The 14,237-nt window shown below is 35.1% G+C and overlaps 1 protein-coding gene across 8 annotated transcripts in view; it reads left to right on the forward strand.

The window, feature by feature from the left end:
- PTBP2 (polypyrimidine tract binding protein 2) overlaps positions 1 to 14,237 on the forward strand; it is a 46,850-nt gene that overhangs the window by 26,255 nt on the left and 6,358 nt on the right. For 4 of the 8 annotated variants that reach the window (XM_030279226.4, XM_030279227.4, XM_030279228.4 and 1 more), the window contains 4 exons: positions 2,121 to 2,135; positions 3,099 to 3,263; positions 3,340 to 3,450; positions 10,070 to 10,265. In XM_030279226.4, coding sequence (XP_030135086.2) covers positions 2,121 to 2,135; positions 3,099 to 3,263; positions 3,340 to 3,450; positions 10,070 to 10,265 — 487 coding nt within the window. The remainder of the gene's footprint in view (positions 1 to 2,120; positions 2,136 to 3,098; positions 3,264 to 3,339; positions 3,451 to 10,069; positions 10,266 to 14,237) is intronic. The other 4 variants (XM_002190402.7, XM_012575202.5, XM_030279230.4 and 1 more) reach the window with 1 other exon arrangement.

The raw sequence follows: 14,237 nt of genomic DNA on the forward strand, positions 1-14,237 counted from the left end.
GGGGTAATGGCTAATACCAATGCTTAAGTTTCAGTGCTTTGGATGATCGCTCCAGTAGGACAGGTAACCTCAGCTTGTGATCTGCTTTTTCTTGAGAATAATACCATAATGATCACTCTAGAGATAAATGTACTTAATAACAAAACACCATTTTGCTCTCAGTTTTGCTCTTGCCTCTCCAGGACCTATTTCACAACAAATACAGATACATATGTCTGTTTTAGTAGAATTGAAGAATTAACAAAAGTAATGTGGTGACCAATTCATACAAACTATAGAGAGATAAGAGACTCAGACCTACCAGAAGTCTGATGGTTATTTTAAGATTATTTTCTATGTTGCATTTTTGATGATACAGAAAATGGTGTAAGTGCCGAATTAGTTTCTGTTAATTGTGTCTTCTTTAGGACAGTATAGTGTTGATTTTCCTGTTGGTCTTTCTAGTCTTGTTCCTTAGAATACTTTGATTTATTTTTATAGAGATTACTCACCCTCTCAAATGTCAGTTGCAAACTAAAACGAACACCTTAATTTCCCTCGGATAGAGTAGGGGGTGAATTCTCTTCACTTATAGTGGATGGACAGACTGCCTGAAGAAGTGTTGTCTTATGTAGTCCTCTGGTTTCTCTGCTGATACTCATGTGTTGCTTCACATGTTCACCTTTTCAACCTGTAGGATGTGCTGACTTTTCAGCAGCTTTTATGCCACCATGCATATTACTACCCCATCTTAACCTATATTCCAAGTCTTCCAGAACTTAATTTTAATTAAAGTTTAATTTATAACTGAATAATAGAAGTAGTTACTTGGCAATAAGCATTCTGTGACTATCTCATGAAACATTCTATAAAACAAAGATGGTTGGACATTCTGTTTTCTGTAAGAAATAAAGGTAGCAAAATAAATATTAGTAAAATAGAGATATTGCTTGTAGTCTGGCATTTTTATGGATACATAATGTGGATACAAAATACTAAGCTTTCAAATCAGATTAAAAATTTTTCTCATCAACCCAGATTCATTTGAAATTGTCTTTTTCTGGATGTTCAGGCAGGAAGATGTGAAGATGTTGGAATGTTAGTATGTATAACTAGAAAGAATTAAAAAATTGGAGAAATGTGCAAGTATCTTAGGAGACAGGAAAAATTATTTAACCATGGGGTACTTTAAACAGCCAGGCCTTGGCTGGAAAGATTCTATTAAGCTGTGTCATTCTGAACTGCTCAGTAATAGTAGTTTCAGAGATTATTTTTACTTATATACTCAGAATGAGCTGGTTCTGAATAAACAGTTTGGAAAGGGACTATTTTTAATTTTCATTTCAATTTTATAATTCTATGAAAATTCTTTTCCTGTGAGGCATCAGAACACAGAAGAACATTTAAACTCTGATATACAACAAGTATATCTTACTTTTAGTGTATTATCTAGATGCAGGAGAATTGAGAATAGAATGACCTCTAACTGTGCTTCTTTTTAATCATTAGCATGTTATAAATGCATGGGTTTAGTCCTTTTGCACAGACACTGCAACATTTAGAAATAACTGTACTTTGGGTACTGTATCTGATCTTTTGAAGTTAGTCTCAATTTTTCAAAAGTAAGAAAAAAGTGTTACATACTACTTAAATGTCTTCAAATTGGCTACTTAAGTATAATACTAGTTGTTATTTTGAGCTTGTTTGACAAAATACCCATAAGAATTTTAATATTTGTAATTTTTTAGTCCTGTATTCCTTCATGTATTCACATGAATTTTAATGAAATGAAATATGATGTATAAGTATATATAGATAGTGCTGACAAGTTAAAATTGACTTCACAAGCTGTAATTCATTGTGTTATACAGTTTAAATTTTTCCAGTCCCTGTAAGGACTGATATTTAATTGATATGTGCTTATAGAAAGAGTAGGAAATAATTATGCAACTCAGCCAAGTGTCTAGCTATCCTGAAAGTTATGTGTTTCGTGCATTTGGGGAAAAAAAGTGTCATCAAAAGACATTTTTACAGTTACAGTAATTGATGTTAAATGTAGAGGTAAATTTTGTTTTCCCAACTGGTTTTCACCAGGTCTTTTTTTTCCCCCCTCACTTTCCTTATTCATTGATTTGTTTCAGTATGAGGAGTATCATGTAAGTTGTGACACATGAAATTGTGTAATATCTCTAATGCCTTTAAAATATGCAGTATGCATTCATATGATGGTTATTATTTTTACCTGGCATGCTCACTTGTCTCTCTTGTTTTGCATTGTTTTGCTTCATAATGTAATGAAAGTATTAAATGGAACCCCTTTTTTCTGCACTTTTTTCTTTCTCAGAAAAAGAAATCTAATCTTTCTGATACTGTCAGTTTTGGCAGTAGCAGTAGTTACTTAGATTTGTGTTTTTGTGGTATCATGTAGTTACCTTTGAATTTCTAAAATCCTTCTTGTGTTTAAAAACAAAAAAAATGCATATATGGAGAGGATTTTGTTTTTCCTTTTACAAAAGAGGGTGGATAATAGACACCAGTTTGTTTACCTCTCTGGATTCTACTTTCTGATATTTGTTAGTCTTGTGTATTATTTCACTGTGTTAAAACTGAGAAGTTTGGACATGTTAGTGTAGCCCTTCCTTTTAGAACTTTCTACATAATTAAAATGGCAGTGAAATGTTAGCTGAGATACGATCTTTTGAATGGAAGATAAGTACCTCTGCTTTCTGTAGGGTTGGGGTTTTTCCTTGGTTGGTTTGTGGGTTAGTTTAGTTTTATTTCCTGTAAAGGAAAGAATCTTGAAACCTACAAAATCCTCACTTTCTTTATCCTTACTAGTAGAACAATAAGCTTTCTACTAGAAAGATTGATATTGGTGCCACTTGAAGCCCCTCCTTAACGTGACATAAGGATTCATTGCTGTTTGCATTTTTGTTGGCTCTTCTCATGGAGTCAGACTGCATTGCACTTAAATGTTGTGTTATGTCTGTAGCTCTGAGTTTTAAATAAGTGGACTATTTTATGTTTCTGGAGTTAACTGCATTCATATTTCTAATTAATTTCAAGCTATTCTCTTGAAATATTAAGAAAATCTTTCTTCTGTCATATTTTTTTTTAAGCGGGCCCAAGCTGTTCTTCAGGCAGTGACGGCTGTGCAGGCATCAAACGCTCCCATTAGTGGGACCACTGTTAGTGAGAGTGCAGTGACTCCAGCTCAGAGTCCGGTACTTAGAATAATTATTGACAACATGTACTATCCAGTAACCCTGGATGTTCTTCATCAGGTAAGTCAAATTTCACTTTAGCTTGAGCTATGATTGGGAGAAACAGATATGTAAAACTGTACAATGTTTTTGGCAGATATTCTCTAAATTTGGTGCTGTATTGAAGATAATCACATTCACAAAGAATAACCAGTTTCAAGCTTTACTGCAATTTGGTGATCCAGTAAATGCACAGCAAGCAAAACAAGTAAGTATAGTTCTCTTTTAAGGCTCGAGATCTTCCTGTACTCTCAGTATTTGTAAAATGTTGATGTAACAGAGTACTGCCATAATAATGTGTTATACTCCTCTACCGTATGTGTGAATTTTTTGAATTTTAAAAAAAATTTTTTTTTAAAAAATTGTAAGTCAGTTGTTATACCTCGTGAAATCCATGTTTAATGATAGTATATTTATGGATACAGTGTCTAAAATACTTTAGACATTTGTATGAACAAATACTATAGTAAGACTGAACAGAGATGAAATAATGCGCAAGACTGCAATACTAAAAATGTCAACCAGAAGTAAAAACGTAGGAAGTCATGGTGATGTATAATTAATTCACTGTAAGCAGGAAATTTAGTAACCCTATTGGATTGTTGTTGGCAGGTACTTTTAAGTATCCATACAAAGGTGATTGGTGGATTAGTTACAGATCTGTAAAAGTATTAAGTTATAGTATCCTAAAAAAAAATAAATCTAAACTTACTTGTAACCATAAATTCCCAGAAGAGAGAGTGCAATTTATTCATGTGACCAGACTGTGAAGAAGCTTTGCAGCAGTGATGGGTGGGCAGGATCTTGCTTTTGTTGTATAGGAAACTCCTATCCTGGGTAGGAGAGGCAAGAACAGGTAGCTGGTTTTATTCATTATAGCAGGAGAGAGCCTATGGATAAATTATGGCAAAGATCAACAGCATGTCTTCTAGACCAGATGGTTTGAATTAATTGAATGGCATAGGTTCACATTTGTGGCAGTAGCAAAGGTGAACCAAAGGGGAAGGTGAGATTTTTATTATTATTATTATTATTATGATTTTCAAGAGATAAATGGAATTAATTTGTATTTTCAAACCTTCACATGCAGTCTGAGTTTGAGGAAGGCTGATTAAAATTGATGTGCTGGTTAAGTGTTGCTTGGCAGCATGGAAAGTGCTTATTGCCTGTAGATGACAGACTAGCTGAGAACTTCACAAAATTGAAAAGCTCACACCTCAGGCTAAGTTGGCAAATTTTCCTCTTGGTAGAGAAAAGACAAAAAATGGACTTAATTTTCTGTTGTAGAGAATGACGGCTGTCTTGAAATAAAGAGTTTAAGTGGTGGAGGGTGTTCATTTTTGTCCCTACAACCAAATGAAAGATTGGGCATTGAGTTAACTGTGAGATGGTCAAGACAGGGAATCACAAAGAATTGAACATGTTTTCAAAAAGCAGAGTGTAAGTGTTCATGCTATTGAGGAAAACAAGAGAGAAGAGACAATTTGTAACTTGATTTATGGTGGTCCACTTTAACATGATCTACTTCAGGAAAGCAGTCTGGAAATACTTTGAGGATCTGGAACACAAATTAGGGATGTCCTTTTCATATTTTAAACAATATCAAATATTAGATTATGCCTCAGAGTAGAGAGAGATGCGACTATATCACTGTACTACATAAGAATTTGTATGGATAGGATGGACCTTGCAGGTTTAAAATGGTGATACACAAATTACATCATAACTTACAAGTTCTGCAGAAATCAATTGTAGACATTTAGATTTATATTTGATAAATGCTAAGTGTATTAGTTACAGAATGTTGTAATTCTGGCTTGTGTGGAAAGCCATTTTTCAGTAGCAGATGTTACTGCTGCTTTTAAAGTGCTTTTCTGATGCAAAGTGTGACATCAAATGTTAAATCTTTTGACCTTGTTTTCTGAGTCATGTATATTATCAGGAAATTCAATGGAAAAATGACGTCTGCAAAATGGACTAGTGATATGAAAATGATCAGTGTAATTCTAGGACTATATTATAAAGAAGTTACAAATGAAAGGATGAAGTATGTAAAAGTGTGAAAAGAATGTAAGAATCTCTTGCCGTTGTTGACTTCAGACAAACTGATACTAGCTTGTGTGACTATTGGTGTTAAAGAAAGCCCAGCATGTATTTGTTCTTCCAGTTTTGCATGTTTTGATTAGGGTACCTTTTCACTTGTGGTGTGTGTGTGAATGACTAAACTTCATTAAATAAGTGACTCCTGTATGTACAGTCATTGTCAGAGTAATGCTGGGGTCTTATTGTCAAATTGAAATGGTCTTAAGTTAATAGTTTCATTTTTTAACTAATCTATGCATAAGTATACAAAATGTTAAGAGTAGTACCAACTGTAGTTTCTAAAGGATGCTGAATTCGAAGGAAGGTTTGATTTCCCCACTACCCTCACAAACTAAATAGAGTAAAATAGAGTTCTTATGGTTAAGCCACTCTGATAAAACATGAAGTGCCACCAGAACGAAAATACCTAAAAGAAAGAAGCAGTCAGGTGATAGGAAAAACACCCCTTCAGCTTGAACACATCCGGATGTAGAAACAAGATGACATAGTAGCTGCAATTAAGTTGCACGGAGTTCAAGATCAAACATGTGGTAAAAGAGTAAAGTTTTCAATTTGTTTTCCATCCAAGTTACTGTAGAAGATAATGGGGAAATTAATTTTATGGTGGCCCTCTTCACAGGAAATCAGAATATATGGCCTTAATAGAAATTGAAGACTTATTAAGGAAGTTAAAGAACAATTTGAAAAACTCAAGTGATGTAAGTACCAAGGAGAGATGCTGGGCATTTGAAGGTTGTGGGAAAACAATGACACTGACAAGAATGTGCAGTATGAAGCCTCTAGCCCTGTGGGATCTCTTCTGCAATTTGAATGAGCAGCTAGTGAATAACTTCATTCCTGCTCCACTTGTTTCATAAGAAACTAATTTCCTGTGGAAGTAGATAGTGGCTCTGCTTGTTTCATCACCATGCTCAGGTTGGATCATTAAGGGTTCCTTGGGTGAAGACCGGAAGCTTCAGGTTCTGCAGGCAGCAGTCTAGCCAGGGGTGGAGAATGAAACTGAGGATGGGCAAGAGCAGAGCACAGTGAACTGCTGTGCTTCTGCTAATGAAGGTTTTGTCTGGAGATGTCTGTATCCATATGGAGATATCTCAATGTTAAAAATAGCCCATTTTTATTGTAAATGGTGAGTACTATTAGCACAAGCAGCACACTTAAATATTTGAACACCAGTAGTTTTGTATACCATGAGATGAGAGTGCTGATACTTCTTTCTGAGGAGATGGCTAATTCAGAGCATTTGCTTTCATGCAAATGTACTGAAAGTATTCTTGCCAAATCATGGATATTAACAGTTATTAATGATTCATCTATAGGCAATCAACTGAGGCTCATATATAGTGCATGCTGGTCATTTTGACCCAGCAAATGTTAAAAATATCAGTAGAGAGTCTGTTACAGTTGGCCAATTGATCCTTCCTAGGCCTGCCCATGGTTCAGAAAGATTCCTGTGAGGTTTGACTGCACGTGTCATCTTTCCAGTTGTTTTAACTCACAACTTCAGGGTAGCTCTGTGCTGGTAGCAGTCTGCAAAAGATCTCTGCCAATCTGCATTGCTCTCAAATATGTAATAGGAACTTCAGGTAATTATTACAGAATGGAAGAAAGGACATCTTCAGATAGGATACTGAGCTGGAGGGTTATTTTGGACATCTTTAGTTCTAAGAAGCACAATTTAGACTCAGAAATGATAAGTAGTGTTCGGGTAAAGAGGAGAGTGCTGAGTTCCATTGTGTCAGAAAGCCCAGAAAGTGCAATAACAGGTGCTTTACACATAAAATATGTTAATTTTTGAGGACAGAATGCATTTACATATGCTTTTTTAGCCACAGAAACTTCTTGTATCTAAGATACTGGTCTCAAAAGAAATTACTTTCATTTAGTTGCACAGATCTGTCAGATGCACTTGGGACATATCTCTCCCAAGAGTGAGTTACCATATGACCTTCAGTTACTTTGAGGTACTATTGGAGCTGTAGTAGGTTTTGTAAGTGTGCTTCCTTGGGTTTGGGGGGGGTTTTGTGCCTTTAGCTCTTATGCCCTTCTAAAATATTGGGTTTCTTTTTTTGGGTTTGCTGATACAGGCAAGATGAAGAATGGTACTCACATTTGTAGAAGGTCTCATGATTCTTGATCTCCTTGGTTTGGCCCATGGGTGGTGTGGTATGGTATCAGATGTGAAATAAATACTAGAAAGAAAAGTTTATTAGCAGTAACTAGAGTTCTTGGAGATGATGTTTGTACGTACATTCACTAGCAGTGAGTAGCTAGTGTCATGTTTTTCAGGATGTCTGAGAGGAACGGTGAGGGTTTGTTGCACATTCTTTTGCTATACAAGTAAGAGCTCAGGACACACATTCACATATGTGACTTTAGATATGAACAATTTATCTTGATAAAAATGCTGGTTGGTAAGAATTGTTTTTGCATTGTTAGAGGTGCATGATGCTGCTGGTAGAGATGGTTGGGGTGAGGGGATTTTTTTATTCTGGCGTTTGAATACTTTCCTGAGTTTGACTACAGTGCTTATTAAGAGTGCATCTCCTTCCTTTCTGGTTCAGGATGTTCTTTCAGCCCATCTATCTCCCAGCTACAAGGGATTTCTCTTGTGCAGTATGTTTTATATGTATTTTGGTCACTTTGATTTTGGCAGAAAGAGGAGTTTTTGCTGTTTCAGTAGAAGTTTTACTTATGTATATGGCTCCCTTAAAACACTGACTATTCTTCAACTACAAACACAGATATATTTTTATTTACTACTTCTTAAGTATAAAATTTCTATCCACTTAGCAGCTTCCTTCAAGCCACAAGTCAGTATTTCTGCAGACTCCACACAGAGGTAAAATATGAATCTTGTTGGGTCCCGTGATTCAGACAAAGCTAAGCAATGCAGCCTATCAGTCTTGTTAATACCTGTTTTCTTCATCATGGAATTGAGTGTTCCCTTGCTGGGCAGTGGCATTGTATTTGACAGTAAATAAACTCTGGCTGGATAATTTGGAGCTTCCTCTAGTCCATATCTTAGTGTATTTTAGAAGGTAAGAAGTCTTCTAAAAGTGATGGTAGATTCTCAATGTAAACTTTTTTAGGTGTAAGTGTTAAGTGATACTCTTTTCCCAAATACCAACAGAAGTCTTGGACTGTGCTTTGTCACCATGTATAAAAGAGCTAGCAAGTGGTGTATGCTGCAATGGTGGTAACCAGCACCATCCCAACAATACAGAATTAATTAAGTAAACTTGTGTTCTATGAATAACAGTAAATTTTGCTTCTGAAATATTGTATAAAGCATTTTTATGCTGAATTTTAAACATAGGAGTTTCTTTTTATTTGCTATTTGTTGATACAATGCTTGTATTTTCCAGTTAAGTTTTTTGTTCTACATGTTTTTAGAACTTCCAGGCTATGGCAAAATAATTACATTGACTTACACATTCTTTTACATTGACTGCTGATGGTGGTAATTCTTTTAAGTGGTTTTGTGAGCCCTGGAGATGTCAGGTGTGATAATGCTTTGTGGGAACAGCCTTGCTGGCCCAGGCCTAGCAAAGGGGTGTCTGCAAGATGCTCAGCTTCCAGATGCATCACTGGATGAAAATAGCAGGCACAAGGTTTGTACAGTGCTTAGCTCAAAATAGTCAATACTACTAGAACCTGGATGTGTTGGCAAGTATACTGCAGATGTAACCCTGCTAACTGCAAGAGCTAGCTCAGGTCCAGAAGTGGTATATTTCAGTCTAACATTTCAGTCCGAACACTGAAATAAAAGATCTGATGTGTGTATGTGAAAATTTGCTTTAGGTTTTTTCGGTGTATAGATATATGTGTATATATATTTATATGGTAGTGTTCTATTTAACATAATTACTTGATTGAATGCCAGTTTTTAAGGTGAGCTGCATCGTCACTTCCTAGCATTCCCTAAGAATTAAGCTGCCTTTATTACAAAAGTTTCTATATTTTTAAATCTCCTATATTTAACTGGTAGTGCTTTGAGTGAAAGGAAGACATGCACAAAATGTAAATGGACTCAAATCCAGGTACTTGCCTGGTGGATAAGGGAGACGGAGGAAACATATATATGCATATATTTTTTTTTTTAAGTGTTTTCGTAGTTAATAGTTGTCATGTTAATACACATTCTTTCACAAGTACCGATTAATTGTGAAAATGGGATTTCTAAAAAAAAGCATTAGTAACATTGGTTAGCAGTTAAGTTGGTTTTCTCTCATTTTTGGCACTTTTTTACCTTTAAGGGAGAAGGAAAGCATGCAGGAATAATATGTGTATTATGCTTTGACAGATGGCTCTCTAACATGGTAGTTAAGTCTAGATTTTTTTTTCCTCTGTCGATTTTCCATGTAAGATTCTGCTTGGTTTTTAAATTTTTTTCTTTGAGCAATCTATTTGGCATTATGTTTGATTTTAAGCTGTGCTATGGAATGCAGGTTAATTAGCTGTATTTGACAGACAAAATTTAAGTTTGACAGTGTTAAAATGTCCTTGCCACTTTGGTGCATAAAACCAGTTTCTAGGTAAGAAGGGAACATTGAGCTTCCTGGCATCATGTTGAGAGATTAATGCATTTTAATTGGTTTTAAGCTACACATTAAGATAAATATTTGTATGCTGTCCTTGTTTAAAGTAAAACAAACAAAAACCCCAACCTTGTGCAACCAGCTGGTATTGTGTGTCTTTTAAATAAACTCTGATCTTTTTTTCAGGCCTTAGACGGTCAAAATATTTATAATGCTTGCTGTACCCTACGAATTGATTTTTCCAAATTGGTGAATTTGAATGTCAAGTACAACAATGATAAAAGCAGGGACTACACTCGTCCTGACCTTCCATCTGGCGATGGACAGCCAACTCTGGACCCAGCTATTGCTGCAGCATTTGCCAAGGAGACCTCTCTTCTAGGTATGATGTTGACATTCTTCTGTATTGCAAAGCCACTTCATGAAAATATTCATTAATCCTTCTAACAGCCTAAATTACAATAGTGTCCAAAGACCCATTCACGATTCAGTCTATATTGTGGTCTGAATTGTAGTAACATAATTATATTGTCTTTAGAATTACTGCAAAAAATGAATGAAAACTCGCATGACAAAATGACGGATGCACAAAGTGCTAGAAAAAGTCAAGTTAGTTCAGCTCATATCCCAAAATCTGTCCTTCCCTCTTTCATATGTTCCTGTCTGGCCACCTTGCCCAACTTCCCATCTGATTTGTAAGAGAGATTTCACATGATTTGCATGATTTTTTTCATAATAATGGTTATTTGTAATATCAGATTATGAAACTAACATTTTGCTGGTTTCCTTCAAAGGGGAAAGATTATGCTCTTTGCTTAACATACCCAAACTCTATGGTGCTACCTATAGTTTCCATGAATAAAAGAAAAAATCTGTAGTTGCACTTCTAGTGATATAAGAGTTCTGTATATCCTGTCATCCTTTGAGTTCATCAGAAGTTGGTGAAATGCTCTGAAAAAGGTACAGATAGATTTATCTTCAGACTATTACCAAAATAATCAATGCATACTCCTACTCCTGTCAAATTGGTTTTTGGGGAGAGCACCTTTCACTCTTTAAAATGTAATAGCACTCAGATACAGAATCATTCTTTTTATACAAGCTGATTTATTGTGTTGTGATCATTGTTCTTCCCACTTAGTCTTTTTCTTTTTTCTTTCTTGGATAATTTCCCATTTTTTTTTCTGAAGAAAACATAAGAACAATATAAATTTCATGGTTTTTTTGTACAGTCTGGGCCCAACCAAAATAAGTTTGAGTTACTCTAGGAAAAAGGGGCCTCTGCTCTCTGTTACGAAAGATAGAAGTAACACAGTGAATGATGTGAACCCAGGAAGAGGTAAATATTGTAGCTCGGGCTGCTGAAATGTTGCCCTGCATTTGCCAATTTTCTGAAATCAGGTTACTTGAAGGATACATTTCATATCTAGTTGTAAAGTACACACAAAGTCAATGCCCCCAAATTCCAGAGCACTTGACTTTACATTTCCGGTATCTCTTGCAGCTACAGCAAAAGTTTTGGGAAGTAAAAAAATGCTGTAAGAATCTAATGTCTCAGAAAAAAAAAACTAGCTAAAGTTAATATTCTTTTTATCTCTTTAACTACCCATAATTTAAAAATTGCAATCTCTCATTTCATGCTTTGATTGGGAAGGTGGATGAATGTTCGTGTAGAAGTTTGGCACCATAGAGATGAGTGCTCTAGGAACACCCTTGAGACAGTAATTCTTTTGTCAGCCTGTAATGACTAGCATAGACATGGGGCTGCAGTATGAAGGCAAAATAAAGGCTGCTTATTAATGAGACCCACAATATTAGGGATTTAGGAGAGGAGAGAGTAAAAATTCATGAGCTATAAAGTGCCAAATGCATTTTCTTATGTAACTCTAGTTTTGACATATTCCTGAATCCTGAGAAGTTGATTTCTAGTCTCAGGCTTACTAATCTATTTCCTTGGATATGTAATACTTACAGCATGCATCAAATTAACAGGTTTAATTTGCTTGGCATGGTGAAATCGCACTCTGTGGATGCTTGCATTATTGCATTACTATGGATGTATTTAATTTGGGTTACTGTACCTTCTACAGTTATCCAAGTGACTTAAGTGGACTTTATGATCTACTGCTTTAGACCTAAAAGTCACTTAAATACTTTAGATTTTTGTCTGCAAAAATACAGTTTTCTAACATTTTTAATCATTCTTTCATGTATGTTGAAAATAATTTCTAAAAAAATTATGAAGATGACAGTCACAATAACTGATTAAATATTTTGATTTGTTCTTCTTGGGTAGACCTCCATACATGCGTTGTTTTCCTAAGTAGTAGAAAAATAAAAGGTACATAACCTGAGTGACTTTCATTGCAGCTGTGAAACATTTTCAGCATCAGTGAAGTCAGTAATGTTTATTTTGTGAACAGTGGATATTTTATATCATATTGGCTTTTTCTTGTGTAAAAAGATTCATTGTTTCAAAAGAGACAGAAGGGAATTGGGTACATTTTCTTACTCTGCTCCTGGCCAGTTGGGTGAGCTTGATATATTGTTAACTCTTCATCCGCTGTCAAATGGGGATGGTCAGTACAGGGATTTTTTTGTTGTTGTTGTTATTGTTCATCTTTTTCTAGTTGACTTTTTGCTGTTTTTACAGAACTTGAGTTCTACAGCTGAAAATATTACAAAAAGACTCCATAGTACTGTTGGTGCCTTAGTCATTAAGATAATTGTCAAAATGGGAATGGTGCTTGTTTGAATGTGGAAGAACAGAATTCTCATTCTGGGCTGCTTACTGTGTAAAAAGGCACAAAATATAAATGATGTAATAAATAAGAGGACAAAGGATGGAAAAATACCAAAAACCAGAATGGATGCTTGTGCATACAATTTATAGGTGTATTTATTCAGATACTCAAAAGGAGTAGGATGGGAAGATTTAGAAGTTCAGAGAGTCATGGAGGTTGGCAAACTCTGATGTGTTAAGTATGGCAGAATGATAATAGGAACCTTTCTCCTAATTTTTTAATCTTAATGTTTATTTCCTTCTGTTTGATTCAGTAATTTTCTGTAATGTTGATAAAGATGTCTTCAGCATATGCTGAGTTTCTGCTGTGCCTTATTCACATGTGATTCTCAGAGGGCATATTTCCCCATGAAACAGTGGAGCTCCATTTTGAGTTTAGTGTGCTGTTCTTTTGCGTGCTCAAAAAGAATACCATGAGATGGACGTGTGGCATTGCTGTAAAAATTCTTGCTGTAGCCCATCTTTTATATGTAAATCATGAGATTGCCAACAGAAAACGCAGTAAAAACTCACTTCTTCCTTTTGCTTATGTTACACTTTCATATGTTGCAAATTTGTACAAAACTTGTGTGCGACTTTTTGTTGTCGGCTTTCTAAGAGCCATAATCCATATATCAAATCCATATGTCAGAAGTAGATTTAGGTTCAACACAATTTTGTGGCTTGAGTTTTATTGACAGGATGTAAATCTCGTTAGTCTTGGTGCTTAAATCTGCACTAATTCTAAACCAAACATACTTTGGTTTCCTCCTAGGTGAAGTCAATGCTCCGCTTCAATAAATGTAACTTCATGATGTAACTCTTGTAGCTTTGTAACATGTTAAGCAGAGATGTTAATCTGCTGTCTCCCCCAAAGCCAGAGGAAGAAGGACAGGAACAAGTCAGTACAAGTAGATGGTGATTATTTGATAGAGGCACGAAAAGGGTTCATAACAGGTCCATAAGCCCAGTTCTTGGTCAGTTTTGCTTACCTGCATTAAGATGATTACTAATGCCTGTGGTTTTCACAGAAGTTGATAATATATTTTTAGTATAGCTTCAATTTGCCTACTATGAAAATAGCATTAGCAATTTGCATTTCAGAAGTCATACAAAAGGATAAGCTGAGAGGGAATAAATAATGTGGTATGTTGTATTTTAACTTCATTGAGGAAAAGGCCTCAAAAGGCTAGAAAGAAGGTATATAATATTTGTGTGTTTTCATTAATATTTTGAAGAAAACAAACACCTGTTATCTGTAGTTGTTGGAAGCTAAAATAAAGCTAGTGACAAAGACTTTTAATACTAGTTGATCATAATGACAACATAGGTAACATTTCTAAATAGTTTCGTATAAATCCTAAACAGTGTTACTTGGTAATCTATTCATAATATAAATTCTTCTTATTTTTATTTTTTAAAAAGCTTTTAATTGCTTAAAACAGAATGGCAAATCAAAGTGCAGTGGAGACTGCAGACCAATAATTGTGTTCCACAGCTATTTGCTGTGTCTATAATTTGTCTGACCTTTTCAAAAAATGAGATCCATGTGTGCTAAGTAATCAGTTAAAA

Source organism: Taeniopygia guttata, chromosome 8 (assembly GCF_048771995.1).
Source record: "Taeniopygia guttata chromosome 8, bTaeGut7.mat, whole genome shotgun sequence".
Lineage (NCBI taxonomy): Eukaryota > Metazoa > Chordata > Aves > Passeriformes > Estrildidae > Taeniopygia > Taeniopygia guttata.